Here is a 14,321-nt window from a genome sequence, read left to right on the forward strand (position 1 = left end):
CTGTCACACAGATCATTTTGATCTAGAGCCTCTGCACACTGGCTTTTGACATTTAGATTACAACAGCCAAGAGCCCCAGGCCAAGAGCCCTTTAGCTCTCGCTCTTCGGCTCGCACCAAAGGCTCGCGCCTCTGGCGAGGAGGAGCCTTTTGTTTCAAAAGGTGCCTTCCTGCCTAGCGCAGCAGGGTCCCAGGAAACTAGGGGGTGGGGCTTGTAACCAAGAGCAACAGCAACCAGCAGCAAACAACAGCAATTCACTCAGCCCCCAACAGCCTCACACAGAACTTAACCAGAACCACTCTCTAGCAAGCTACACAGAACCCACTCACCCTCAGCTTCTCACAAAGTAGCTAGGAAAGGCAAAAGGCAGAAAGACAACAAACCTTTACCTTCTAGCTTCAGCTCTCCACCATGTGCTCTTGCCTCAGCTCAGGTGTTTCTGCCCAAACGTTGGGCAGATACTTGGCTGGCTCAAGAGTACCTTTATCATTTATCAACACCCCCATTTTAGATGTGCTAGAGATGTCAGATTGGTGCTCTATGTCTTCTATTCTTTGTTTAATTAACCCTTTGGCTCATTTAGCCCCCTGAGTTAGGAACACCAGAGGAGAAAAACCTATTTTTGTAATATACCTATAAACCACCTTAAGCCAGCTGGATTTAAATTCATCATGGAGAATCAGGGGGAGCAAACCTTGAGGATAGAAAAAAGCTTTCAGCCACATATGAATGGACTGGATACCCACCCTAGCTTCAAACCTCAGGTTTCCAGACTCCAGCCGAATCCAGGCGTTAGATACACCCTTGGGAACTTGTAGCACAGCTCTCAAAAATTTGGACTGTGCTCTTCCTTGTGGATTGAAACAAGAGGGGGGAGGACCTAAAAATGTTCCATATAGCATCTGTGCTAAAGATTTGGCCTTATACAGCTTTAACGCTGCTGGAACAAAATAGCCGCCCTGGGTACGAAAATTTTTTAATATGGCATTTGCCGATCTTTCCCCTTGTTCAGCGACATATTGGCTGTGCTTAACCCTTGAGCCATTTGCCTGTACAATCATACCCAAGTATTTAAAGCTATCTACTTGTTCAATCTGATGTCCATTGATAGTCCAATGTCTTTGTTTCGATCTACTCCCAAATGCTATGATTTTGGTCTTCTGATAATTGATATCCAGGAGCTCAGTTTCGCAAAACATAGCCAATTTCCCAAGGGCTCTCCTTAAGCCAACTGGGGTTCTGGATAAGAGCACTGCATCATCAGCATACAGTAACACAGGTACGTGCCGGTTTGCGAGTTTAGGGGGGTGAAGATCTGGAGTATTGAGCCAGCTAACCATGTTACTGATGTAGAAACTAAATAAGACTGGGGATAGCAGGCCACCCTGCCTAACACCTCTTAGAGTTCTAATGGGGTCCGTGAGGTGACCAAGTCTACTACATCTAACTCTTAGGAAGGTATGTTTATGCAAGGCCCACAATAAAAACAGAAGTCTTTTGTCTATAATACATATCTATTCTGGACCATGATTCGTGCCTCTGCGAATAAAATGTATAGTTTCTTGTTGTTGGGTTTCTCGTTCTCCAGGCATCAACTAGGCTATATTCTTCTACCATTTGTAGAAATTTTTTTGGCAATTGTATTGTCGGCTCTTTATTTTATTAGATAATTTCTTATCAATTTCCGTGTCAAATACCGCATTATAATCTCCCACCCAACAATATTCCATATATTCATAATTTTGTATTACCTGTTGCATTGTTCTGAAGAAACCTCCTTGAGCATATAGGTTTATCAACAGTGTTTTTTTCTTTCCTTCTTTTTGGATTTCTGTTAACAAAAATCTACCATCCTCTGAGGCATATATTAACTTTGGGTTATATTCTTCTTTAATATATTACAAGACCTCTCTTTTTCTTCTTCCAGTCCGATGCTGCAAAGGTTTTTCCCAGTTTCTTACATTCCAAAAACTTCTGATCATCCTTTCTAATATATGTCTCTTGGAGGCAGATTATATCTACCTTTAATTTTTTAAGTTGTGTAAACGTTCCCTTTCTTTTTTGTGGTGAATTTAAACCATTAATATTAATAGAGAGGATCTTAAATCTGTTTCTTATCCATTTTGCAGATCTAATTTATTACTATTTACTTACTTTTTCTTCTTCTGTCCTTTTGATTTCAGTGGGGGTGGTTTGGCTCCTTCCTCCAATTCAGTTTCTGATTCTCTTGAGCTTTCTTGTAGGTTCTGTTCTTTTCTTACATCCTTTGTTCTTGTTTTTTTCTTCCTTTCTTTTTTGAGGTTATTTCCCTGTTTGTCTAAAACGTCTTCCGCTTTGGGTATAGAATCAATCTTAAATCTCTGACCCTTATATGTGAAGAGCAACCCCTCCGGTATCAGCCATCTATAAGTAATGGAATTGTAATTCAGGAGTGAAGAGAGAAAGAAAAAGTCTCTTCTTTTTTTGTCTCATTCTCCATGGTACCTCTTTAAGTATCTTCATTTCATTCCCTTTTATTTTCAGAGTTTTAGCTCCCATTAGTCTCAAAACTGTATCCCTTACAATTCTTTTTGTAAATCTCACATGTACCTCCCTTGGTAACTTATTTTTCCTTGTTGCAGCTCTCCATTTCCCTTTTCTAATATTGGGGCTATCGCTTCTGACAATAGGACACTCAGACTTTCTCCCTCTTCTTCAGGAATATTTTGGAATTTTAATACTTGAGCAGCCTTATCCATTTCCATTTTAATTATGGCCTCTTCTATGCTTCTCAGTCTATTTTCCATCTCTTCCACTTTTTGGTTTATTGCTCCTGTTTTCCCATCTACTTTAGTAATAGCTTGTGTTAAATTTGTGATTTCTTGTTTATTTTCTGCCAATTGTTTCTGAAAGTCATCCATGTTTCACTTTAAGTCCTTTATATGCTCTGACATTTGTGTTATACTGTTCTGGATCTGTGCTGGGCTTGTGATATACAAGCTCTGTAAGTTTTGTTGGAGATCTTTTATAGCCTCTTATGACAACATTGTTTCTACAGATTTTGGCTGTCCTGGAGAGGGATTTAATTTTGTAGATTTACTCATTCTAGGCGTTGTTATTGTTGGTTTATAATTGAGTTTAAAACTATTTAGTATCGTTTCTATATCACTCTCTATTAATAACTGTTTATAGCTTTAAATTCCACTCCCTAAAGAGCCAAATTGCTCTATACAGGATTTACTCTATATAGTTTAAACCCGCAGCTTACAATCACAAACACAGAAAATACTATTCTAAATTTCTTCCTATTTACCACTATTTATGTCTTAACACCCACTCAATATTTAGATCTTAACACACACTCTTCTGGAGTCAGATTGCCTCAACCCCCCACCTCTTTTGCTTCTGTTTCTTCACAAGGGAAGGGGGCGTCCTGCCCACTCCTTCCTTCTCTACTCCATCTTCACTTAGTCAGTCTTTAAGACAAATTAACTTGCTCTCTTCAAGAGGTGAGGGGGATGTCCAGCCCACACCTCGCCTCTTTAATCCACCTCATCTGCTCTGTCTTAACAAACACTCTTCTTCTGGAGTCATATTGCAACCCCCCTTCTTTCACTTCTGTTTCTTCAAAAGGGAAGGGGGATGTTCAGCCCACTCCGTCCTTCTCTGCTCCTTCTCTGCTCCGTTTGGTGAGTTCTGTCTTCACTTAGTCAGTCTTAAAGGCATACAAACAATTTTCAAGGTAAGAGGTATTTCTTACTTCCCCCTAGCCGGGTCCTTAACTTGCTTCAAGAGGTGAGGGGGACATCCAGCCCACACCTCTTTAATCCACCTAATCTGCTCTGTCTTTTGCCTTCTGTAAATTTTCCCAGCTCCTGTCTCTTCAAAAAGAAAGGGGGGCCGCCTAATCCACTTTCCTCCTTCTCCACACTGCTTAGCGACCTCTGTCTTCACTCAGTCACTCAATAGCAATTTGCTTCCATTTCCATAGCTATATTTCCCAGGTTGATTCCTTTTCCTCCTGCCAGTATTGAGCTATACATACACGCCGTCTCTTCAGGAGGGGGAGGGGAATCCAACCCGCCCGTCTCTCTCCCTACTCCAAACGTTTATTTTTTCTTGTAATGCAGCCCGCTCTTTTCCCGTAGACTTAGTTTATTTCTCACTGTTTCCTTCTAGCTGTTTGTATAGATATCCTTCTTTCTTTCTTTTTTGCTGTTCACCCCTGCCAGCTTTCACAGCTTGCTGCCATAGAAATGGCGCTCACGGCGGTCCGTGCTTCAGGGCTAACTCCTGAGGTCCCAGCTACCAGCCATCGTCCAGAGTGGTTCCTCTGTCTAGACCCTGCTTCAGAGACCCCTTTCCACGAGGTCCCCCTAGAGTTTGAGTATCCCCAAGCCCCCAGGTCACCGGGTTTAGTTCTCCTTCAGGAGCAAAGCTCCATGAAGGCACCAACCTTTGCTGCAATGGAACTGGAAATCATAAACCGATTTCATAACCATTCTCAATAATGTTAAGAACCCAAACATCAGTGGTTAGAATGGACTAGGCTGCATAATGAGCGCCCAATCTTTCCCTGAAGACAGGCTCAGAGTCCCAGCCTAGTCAGAATTGTTTCAGCACATTCCGCTATTGATCTTTGGCAGGTTTGGGCTGAGGGCCTGACCAAGCCCTGTATCCATGCTTTCTATTGGAGGGACCCAAAAAGGACACAAATCATCCTTAGTTTTGTGGCGTGCTTCCACATTCTTAGCCAAAGGCGGATTAGAGGCAGGCTTCTAAATCCCTCAATTACAAGGAAGGTCACATTGGCCACAGATCCTGAGTACAGGTAGCACAGGATCTTGTCCTTAGGTTTAGGGTCCAGAGACGTTATGTCAATCTCCAGTGCCTTGGTCATTCTCTGAAGCAATTCAGTATAGGACCTGAAATCCTCAGTAGGAGAGTTCTCATCGGGGGATGGATCTGAGGGACCTCCTGCCTCATCCCCAGAATGGTCAGGTTCCAGATCCCAAAGCTGATAGGCCATAGCAGACTCCAGAATAGTGGGGTCTCCTCAGTGGCTCATAGAAAGATCCATAGGAGAACATAGACTGCATGAAATGGCTCTCCAATGTATATTTCCGGGTAGAATCTCGAGGAGCGTCCACTCAAATAGTCCCGTTCTGAGCAAGAATGGTGACTTTGACGTCTGCGCGACTTGTGCCTCAGGATCTCCCCTTCCTCCATCGAGGATGTCACAGAGGACAACCTGGACCTCGGCGAGGGGGTTCTAGGAGGCTGCACTACCTCCAGATCCGATGACTGTTGGTTCCATATCCAGTCTACCCTGCTCGACTCTTTGGTAGAGAAGTACTTGGTCTCGGCCTTCTTTCTTGGTGGTTCTAAGGTGGTCAGATCCAATGTCAAGGTCAAGGCTTGGGCCTGCGCCAGAGTGGGCTCTGACTGTTGCTTATGGCTCTGACCTGAGTTTGGATCCAAACAGGTGATGGTTCCAACTGAGGAAGTTGGAGTGGCAGGGTCAGGGTCGAATCTGACCGCAGAGCTTTTGGCTGGGGTGGCTCCTGCAGCTTTAGGCTTCGGGCTTTCCATGGCCATGGCTTTCTTCCAAAGTGCCACTTTTAAATGAGAGGACCTCTCTGCCCTCGCTTTCGGAGTGAAAGCCCAACAGATCTTGCAAGCCTGATCATTGTGCCCCTTGCCCAAACAAAGCAGGCAGAGTGAGTGCCCATTCGTCTTTGCCATCTTATAGTTGCAATTAGAGCAACATTTGAATAAAGCTTTAACAGCTATGTTTTCTAATAACAATTCTATTCCTTTTTCCTAGGTAAAGGCGAAAGAAACACTCAAAAACAGCTCCAGCTATCGAACCTCTCATGGTGACAGCAAAAGAGGAACTGGGGGAGGAGGGTACTGCATCTCCCGAGTAGAGGCTGTTTCAGCAGGAAAACATCTGTGCCTGTGCCCTGGGCGGCATTGAGCGCCCTTTAGTGGTGAAAAATTAGCTACAAACACTCCGGCTGGTAGGCCTGTGCAAGCACAGTCCCATGTGGGAATGCACAGAAGACTGACAAGGAACTAATTGTTTTGCGAAATGGAACAATTTCGTGAAAGCTTGTGGCTCGTGGAATGCGATGAACCACAAAATTCAGGGCTCATTTTTTCCCCATTTTGTGCCCATCTCTAATAATTACTCTTCCTGGGTAGTGCAAAAATGGTGATGGAAAATATAATACTTATTTCAGTTATTCAGTGGATAACTACTGCATTTCTAGACTATTAAATACTTAACAACTTATATTTATTATAATGAAGAATTTCAACTGGTCTTATTTTTGGTAAGAAGTAATTAGATAAAACATATATCTTTAGAAAAAACAATTTAAAAAGCTGACTTCAAGGTAGATGACATTTAATAACCGCAACCTGGATGCTAAAAAAAATGCCAACAGTCACTATAATGAGAATAAATTGAAGAAGGAACCACAAAGGAAATAATCACTTCTCCTATAAGAGAAAATACAATTGTGCTTGGCTCTCTGCTGCATTTTTTGAGTAACAGATACCTGGGAAATTCAGGCACCAAAAATTTCCTTAATTCTGTTGCCAATGTATTAATTTAATTATTGTTTTAGAGGAAGTCAATACAAACTACAGATGCCACTTCTACTCCTAAACTAAAGGATCTAGCCACATATTTTAGTAGCACAGAAAACCATATAGAATGAAACAAGTAAGATAAAACCAGCGTTTCATACCTGTAACTGTTGTTCATCTAGGTCTTCCGTGCAGTAACACATGGGACTGCGCACGCACAGGCCTGCCGACTTCGGAGATTTTTACAGCTCAGAACCACTAGGGGGCGTCCTTGCATCTTACTGCGCATGTGCAGCCGTCTTTCCCGCCGAAAAACGGCTCCTAAGAGGTGGGGCGCCCCCGACGTACCCTCAGATCTTCTTTCGCCGCCGACTGCAAGGTAAATACCAAGAGAATTAGCGGGGAAGGAGGGAGGGTATGTGTTACTGCACGGAAGACCTAGATGAACAACAGTTACAGGTATGAAACACTGTTTTTCATCAGTGGTCTTCCTGTGCAGTCCCACATGGGAGATTCCAGAGCTAAAATACCTGGGTGGTAGGTAGAGATGCATTATGACAGGAAGATGGACTGCAGGACTGCTGTACCCACGATTGTCTCTTTCCTATCTAGGACGTCCAAGGCATAGTGTCTCACAAATGTATCCGCAGATGCCCAAGTTGCAGCTTTGCAGATGTCTTGCAACCGAACACCTCTCAGAAGGGCTGCCGAAGATGCTTGAGACCTAGTAGAGTGAGCATGTACCTCCAAAGGACAAGGTAAGTTAGCACTCTTATAACAAAATAGCCTGTACCACCCAACAGGCCAAAGTCTGAGAATTGGCTCTCAATCCCTTTTTAGGGCCCGCAAAACAAACAAAAAGATGGGAATCTTTCCGGAAGGGTTTCACCCTATCCAAATAAAAAAGGAGAGCCCTACGGACATCTAAAGTATGGAGGGACCTCTCAGCATCAGATGTATAATCCTTAAAGAATACGGGTAAAGAAATTTCCTGCGCTAAATGAAATTTCGATACTACCTTGGGTAAAAACTCTAGTTTCGTTCTTAGGATTACTTTATCCGGATGAATACCCAAATAAGGCGGGTCGCAGGAGAGAGCTGCCAGCTCACCCACCCGTCTGGCAGATGTGACAGCTACAAGAAAAGCCACTTTAAATGAGAGCAGATTTAAAGGGCAAGTAGCCAACGGCTCAAAGGGTCTAGAAAGGAGCTTCGCCAATACCAGAGGCAGGAACCACTGAGGAACTAACACCCGCACAGGGGGGAATTATTAAGCCCCTTCAAAAATAATTTAGACGTATAATGGGAAAAAACAGTCTTCCAATCAACTGGAGGATGAAAGGCCGAGATCGCAGCCATGTAAACTTTAACAGAGGAATTGGATAGGCCAGATTGTTTAAGTCCCCACAAAAAATCCAGGACCTCAGAAAGGGAGGAGGCCAAGGGATTGACCCCCCTACCATCACACCATTCAGTAAATTTGTTCCATTTCAGGGAATAAGACTGTCGAGTGGATAAACGACGGGCATTTTGGAGGACGTGCATCACCCCCTCAGAGAAACCCCCTCCTGAAGAATCAGCCACACCATCAGTCTGAGTGTATGAACTCTATGATGGAACACTCCCCGAAATGACAGCAGGTCCGGCCGATCTGGAAACTGATATATTCGACTGTGCAGTCTCAGCAGGGCATGAAACCACGGTTGCTGTGGCCAATACGGGGCAACCAGTATGGTCGACGCCTTGTCCATCTGAATCTTGGATATCACCCTGGCTAACAGCGGGAACGGGGGAAACATGTAGAACAGGTGACCTGACCAAGTTAACTGAAACGCGTCCCCAAGAGATTCGAGGCCGACGCCTCCCCTGGAACAATATTGGGGAGTCTTGCAGTTCTCCTCCAAGGCGAAAAGATCTAACTCTGGGGTCCCCCATTCTGAAAAGACAGGACGTAAATACTTGTCGTGAAGAGACCACTCATAGGTGTCACCCCCCAACCTGCTAAGGCGATCAGCTGTGACATTGTCTATACCCGGAATATGAACAGCTATTAGCCAGACAGAGCGGTCAATGGCCCACTCCCAAATCTTTATCGCCTCTGCACATAAGGACCAAGACATCGTGCCCCCTTGCTTATTTAAATAAAACATAGTTGTAGTGTTATCCGTAAGGATTTGTACTGTCGTATTGTATATCAGGTCAGAAAACGAAATTAAGGCATAATAAACTGCACGCAATTCCAGAAGGTTAATGTGTTCCTCACACTCCAGCTCATCCCATAAACCATGAGCATACAGACCCTGACAGCGAGCATCGCAACCTAGGGTAGAAGCATCAGTAGTGACTGAAAGGTCTGGTTGTTTATAACCAAACCCTACGCCCCCAAGAAGGTTAGAATCCTGTAACCACCATTCCAGGGATGAGAGACCCCTGCATGGAACACTAAGTCTTTTTCTCTGGGAGTCCTTATCAGGAAAAAAGGTTCTAGAAAACCACATCTGAAGCGGTCTCATCTTCAGTCTCGCTAGCGGTATCACCGCCATAGCGGCAGACATATAGCCCAGGAGAACTTGAATAAGTCTGGCCGGTTGGAACCTACACCTCTTGAACCTTCTGATAAGAGTCCTAATCTTATCAGCCCTGTCCAGGGGTAAAAAGCCTGCATTCTGAGAACCATCAATAATGGCCCCAATGACTTGGATGACCTTAGTCGGGGCAAGTTTTGACTTCTTTTGATTCACAAATAACCCCAATTTTAGGCAGGTAGCGAAAGTGACTGAAATCTGATTGGTAACATCCTCTTCAGAGTGCCCAACAATCAGCCAGTCATCAAGATAGGGAAACACACAGCAGCCCTGAGTTCTAAGGAAGGCAATCACCACCGCCATACACTTAGTGAAAACTCTGGGGGCCGTGGACAAACCAAAGGGAAGGACACGGTACTGGAAAACCCGAGTACCATAAGTAAAACTTCCTATGCTCAGGGAAAATGGAGATGTGGAAGTATGCATCTTTAAGGTCCAAAACCCGAAACCACGAATTAGAGGGTAGCAGGGCCAAAACCATTTGCAGAGTGGTCATTTTGAATTTTCGAACCTTTATACACTTGTTCAATTTTCGGAGATCCAGGATGGGGTGAAGACCCCCATCCTTTTTGTCCACCACAAAAAGGTTCGAGTAAAAACCAAGGGGGGGAGGGGGAGGGGGGGAGGGGGGAGGGGGGAGGGGGAGGGGTAGGGGGAGGGGGAGGGGGAAGGGGAAGGGGAAGGGGAAGAAGAGGAAGAAGAGGAAGAAGAGGAAGAAGAGGAAGAGGAAGAGGAAGAGGAAGAGGAAGAGGAAGAGGAAGAGGAAGAGGAAGAGGAAGAGGAAGAGGAAGAAGAAGAAGAAGAAGAAGAAGAAGAAGAAGAAGAAGGTACTTCTTCAATAGCCCCTTTCAACAATAAAGCTGATAACTCTGAGACCACCCCCGGTTGGGGCGTCTGAGAAGAAAAAACAGGGAGCGAGAGACTAGGCCACTGAACAATCTCAATTTTATAGCCAACATTAACTACTTTCAACACCCAAACATCTGAGGTGATATTACACCATTCAATAAAGAAAAAAGATAGCCTGTCCCCAAAGTAGGGGTCAGGTCCCTGTGATTGTCAGAATTGTTTCTGTGCATGTCCCGAATCTTTGGTTTGATGCTGATTATTGTTTTGCCTGTTCTTAGTGCCCTGCCTCCTCCTCTGAAAGGTAGGTTGTGGGCTCTGGTACTGACGTTGAGGTTGGAACCCGTACCCATAATAAGGGTGGTATCGTTGTTGTCGGTTCCTATTGTAGGGCTTGTATTGAGGGCGACCAGGCTGGTGCTGATGCATCACGCCATAAGATCGAGCCGTCAGTTTGTCCTTACGCTTCTTCGATAGGTATTCATCTGTTCTATCAGAGAACAGGTTCTGTCCTTCGAAGGGGAGATCTTCCACTTTAGCCCGTGTATCCATAGGCAAGGCAGTGGTCCTCAACCAAGCGAACCTTCTCAACACAAGAGCGGATAAGAGTGCCCTGGCGGAGGTGTCAGCCAAATTTCTGCTCACCGTAATCTGGTGTCTAGACAATCGAATGGCCTCTTCTTGTATAACTCGAAGGAAGACCCTCTGGTCCTCCGGCAGGTGAGGCACAAATGTGGCTACCTTCGTCCACAACAGTAGTTGGTAGGCGGCCATCATAGCAGCATAATTGGATATTTTAATGCCAAATGCAGTAGATGTATAGACCTTCCTGGCCAGGGAGTCGATCTTTCTACTGTCTTTATCCAACGGAACCGATAAAGAGCCTTGCTTGGGTTTCGCCTGCACCAGAGAGGACGGAGGTGGATGAAGAGAGAGAAATGGACATTGTTCATCCTTGACTCTGTAAAGATTCTCAATCTTCTTATTAGTCGCAGGGGTCAAAGCAGGTTTTAGGTTCAGACCAGACAAAAGTTCCACAAAGCCTTCGATCATAGGGAAGGCGATTGTCGGAGTCGACCCAGCATACATATGCTTCAGGATCTTGTCCTTCGAACGTGGTTCCGAGGAAGCCACTTCGATTTCAAGGGCTGTAGCCATCCTTTGGAGCAGTTCGTTGTAAGCGCGGAAATCCTCCATCGGGGATGCCTCCTCTGCGGATCCAATCACTCCATCCGGTGACTCCGATGGCGGAGAATCATAAGCTTTGCCATAGGCTAGGTACTCATCATATTCAGTGTCAGAAAAACCTTGGGTTTGTCTGGATCCCCTTATGGAGCCAGCATGCAGGGACGGCGAGCGCGAGCGCCTCTGAATTCCCCGTTCAGAACCATAGGATCCTTCTCTGTAATAGCGATGCCCCGAGTACGGACCGTATCTATCAGAGCGACGAGATCTCGAACGGCCCCTGTCAGTCCGAGAAGAGCGGGAAGACCAGGAATCACAGGAAGGTGAGTGGGGTCTCCCTGATGGAGTTGGAGGTTTCTCGATCATAATCACGTCAGACTCCCGAGATCTCTCAGACGCCGGAGTTCTCGTAGGTGAAGACGCCCGGCTCCACAATGACCTTTAGAAGTAAGATCGGGTTCGGAAGCACCCTGCTGAACTTGTTGGGGGGTGATAACACTCTCTAACACCTGCTTATCCGATTTAGAAGACATATGCTTCCTCTTCTTCTTCTTTTTCTTTTCCAGATTCGCTTCCACCAGGCCCGATGGAGGCTTCGGATCCGAGGGTGTACCCGAAGTATTTGGACGGTCCGATATCGATCCGCTCTGAGAAGTCCTCGGTTCCGATGGAGCTATGGAGCACTCTCTCCTAGTTTGGTCACCCGCCATGGAACCAGCCGGTTCCGACGCAGGCCTCGACTCTGAAATCGGATCCGACGGAAAGGGAGGAGTCGGGATTGCAGCGCTCCGAACCGACCGTGTTGGGCTCGTGGGCCTCGTAATGGTCGATGCAGGAGACCGTTGGGGATATGGCGACTTCTCCGAAGATTTTGAAGTCGGAGTGGTGGATCTTCCCGCCGTGGGGGATTTGCCCTGTACAGGTTGGTCAGTCACCGCCATCGCGCGTCGCCATAAATACGCCTGAAGCCTCCCCGATCTCTCTGCCCTGGCCTTCGGTGTGAAGATGCGGCAGTACTTACAGGCCTGTGGGTTGTGGTTTTCTCCCAAACAGTACAGGCACTCAGAATGACCATCCAATTTGGTCATTTTACGATCACAAGTAGAACATCTTTTAAATAACGCTTTATCCGACATCTTCAGGAACTCGAAGAATTAAACGCTTTCTGAAGAGCAGAGCCAGCAAGAACCTCTCAAGTCAGCGGCAAAAGAGGAACTGAGGGTACGTCGGGGGCGCCCCGCCTCTTAGGAGCCATTTTTCGGCGGGAAAGATGACCGTGCATGCGCAGTAAGAGGCAAGGACTCCCCCTAGTGGTTCTGAGCTGTAAAAATCTCCTAAGTCGACAGGCCTGCATGTGCGCAGTCCCATGTGGGACTGCACAGGAAGACCACTGATGAACATGTATTCAAAGGGATATTGTAAATATCATACAAATAGTGCACTCCTTAGAATAATTCTTGCATTGTTCATCACTCCAGAATTTGATCCTTTGTCCATTCAATTCAGCACCAAGTTGGGCAGCCTCTCACTACAAATGTAGTATTGGAAGTATAATGTTACCTTGTCATTTTTATCATTGAATCTTGTAGCTTTCAGCTTTTTCCAGCAACTTACATGAAACTCCACTATACACTGTTCACAGCAAGTAACACGTATAAACCCCTGAAATGTGAAGAAAACAGAAATGTACAGTTATTTTCATAAAGATCACAGCATAATTTAATAATATTGAAAACATATGGTTTGCACAGAACTCTTAAAAGAAAGTCAAAATAATTTTTTTAAAAATGCTAAAGAGCTATTCAATATGACATCATATTTACCTTGAAATCTGGATCACTAAAATATATTTTGATTTTACGTGTTTGGCACTGTTGATAGCGACAAATTGCATCTGGATTTGGAGGAAATTTGCAATCTTCAATATACTCCTCCAACATAACCTATAAACCAGCAAAATCAGAGATAAATGTTTATAGTTCCTTCACTACTACATCCAGAGTTGGTTTGAAAAAACTAAACGCCTGCTAAAATGATAATTATCAATAAGGTTCCATTTATATTACATTTAAAACATTTCATTAATACATTTATGAATTTACAACTTCAGATGTTACACTGTAAAACTCTGAATATTATCTATTCTATGGACAGCAGAGGATAGATTATTTTCCATTACAAGACAAGCAGATTCCTGCTTTCCACTTATAACACTTCCAGGCAGAAAACAATCAAGCAGGAAAGTGCCATGGGATTCATTATAGCAACACTGGATGAAACTGGGGGGAAGCGGCTGCTGAGCATCTGTTGTAACATGTGAACCAAAAGAAATGGCCTCACATTGAAGTTATCAGATTTCCATGATTTCACTAAATAACCAACATGACCCTAATCAACAAGGGAATCTGTGTACACAAAACAATATTAATGCAGAGGGACAGCTCAGCACTCTGAGTCCCACCCCTCGACAAACGTGTATTCTTCCTTGTGTTTCTGGTCTTATTCATACAAGTGGCCATGCCCACAATTTGGCGTTTTGTACCAAATATAATGAGACTAGCAACAAAGCGCATGTGGGGGGAAAATACAACGGGCTCTAGAAAGGGCAGGACAGGCGGGCCAAGCATTGCCGCTTCCACCATACCCCAATCTGTTCAGGGGGGAGGGCAGGGAGGCAGGCCTAGCACTGCCCCCTCCCCAGAGCCCTGATTTGGGTGGGGGGGAGGGAAGGGTGGCTGTGCCCCTCTAGTACAGCACACTGTGGCCAAGCAGTTATTTTGGAGGGCCAAACAAACAGAGCATAGAGGCCAAAGCATAGAGGCCCTTATGCTGACTTCTGGCACTGCTATTCGGAGAGAGGTCTAAGCTTCTGAACATGGAGGTTCCCTTTATGCACCATGGCAAGTAGCCACTGATGGACCTCTCCTCCATGAACCAGTTCCATCTTATTTAAAGGCATCTTATGCCACTTACTTAATAATTTCATTTATACCCTACATATCTTCCCAAATGGGATGGAAAGTGGCTCCTCTCCTCCGTTTTATCCTCACCAACAACCCTGAAAAGTAGGTTAGGCTGAAAGTGTGTAGGGTTACCAGGGGCAGAGAAGATGGCATGGTATAGCCCATT

At 45.1% G+C, this 14,321-nt stretch overlaps 1 protein-coding gene across 1 annotated transcript in view; it reads right to left on the reverse strand.

The window, feature by feature from the left end:
- TTC3 (tetratricopeptide repeat domain 3) overlaps positions 1-14,321 on the reverse strand; it is a 209,880-nt gene that overhangs the window by 129,230 nt on the left and 66,329 nt on the right. The window contains exons 22-23 of the mRNA XM_054973156.1: positions 13,016-13,135; positions 12,753-12,854 (exon numbers count right to left, since the gene is read on the reverse strand). Of these exons, the coding sequence (XP_054829131.1) occupies positions 12,753-12,854; positions 13,016-13,135 (222 nt within the window). The remainder of the gene's footprint in view (positions 1-12,752; positions 12,855-13,015; positions 13,136-14,321) is intronic.

The sequence above is a fragment of the Eublepharis macularius genome, chromosome 3 (genome assembly GCF_028583425.1).
Source record: "Eublepharis macularius isolate TG4126 chromosome 3, MPM_Emac_v1.0, whole genome shotgun sequence".
NCBI lineage: Eukaryota > Metazoa > Chordata > Lepidosauria > Squamata > Eublepharidae > Eublepharis > Eublepharis macularius.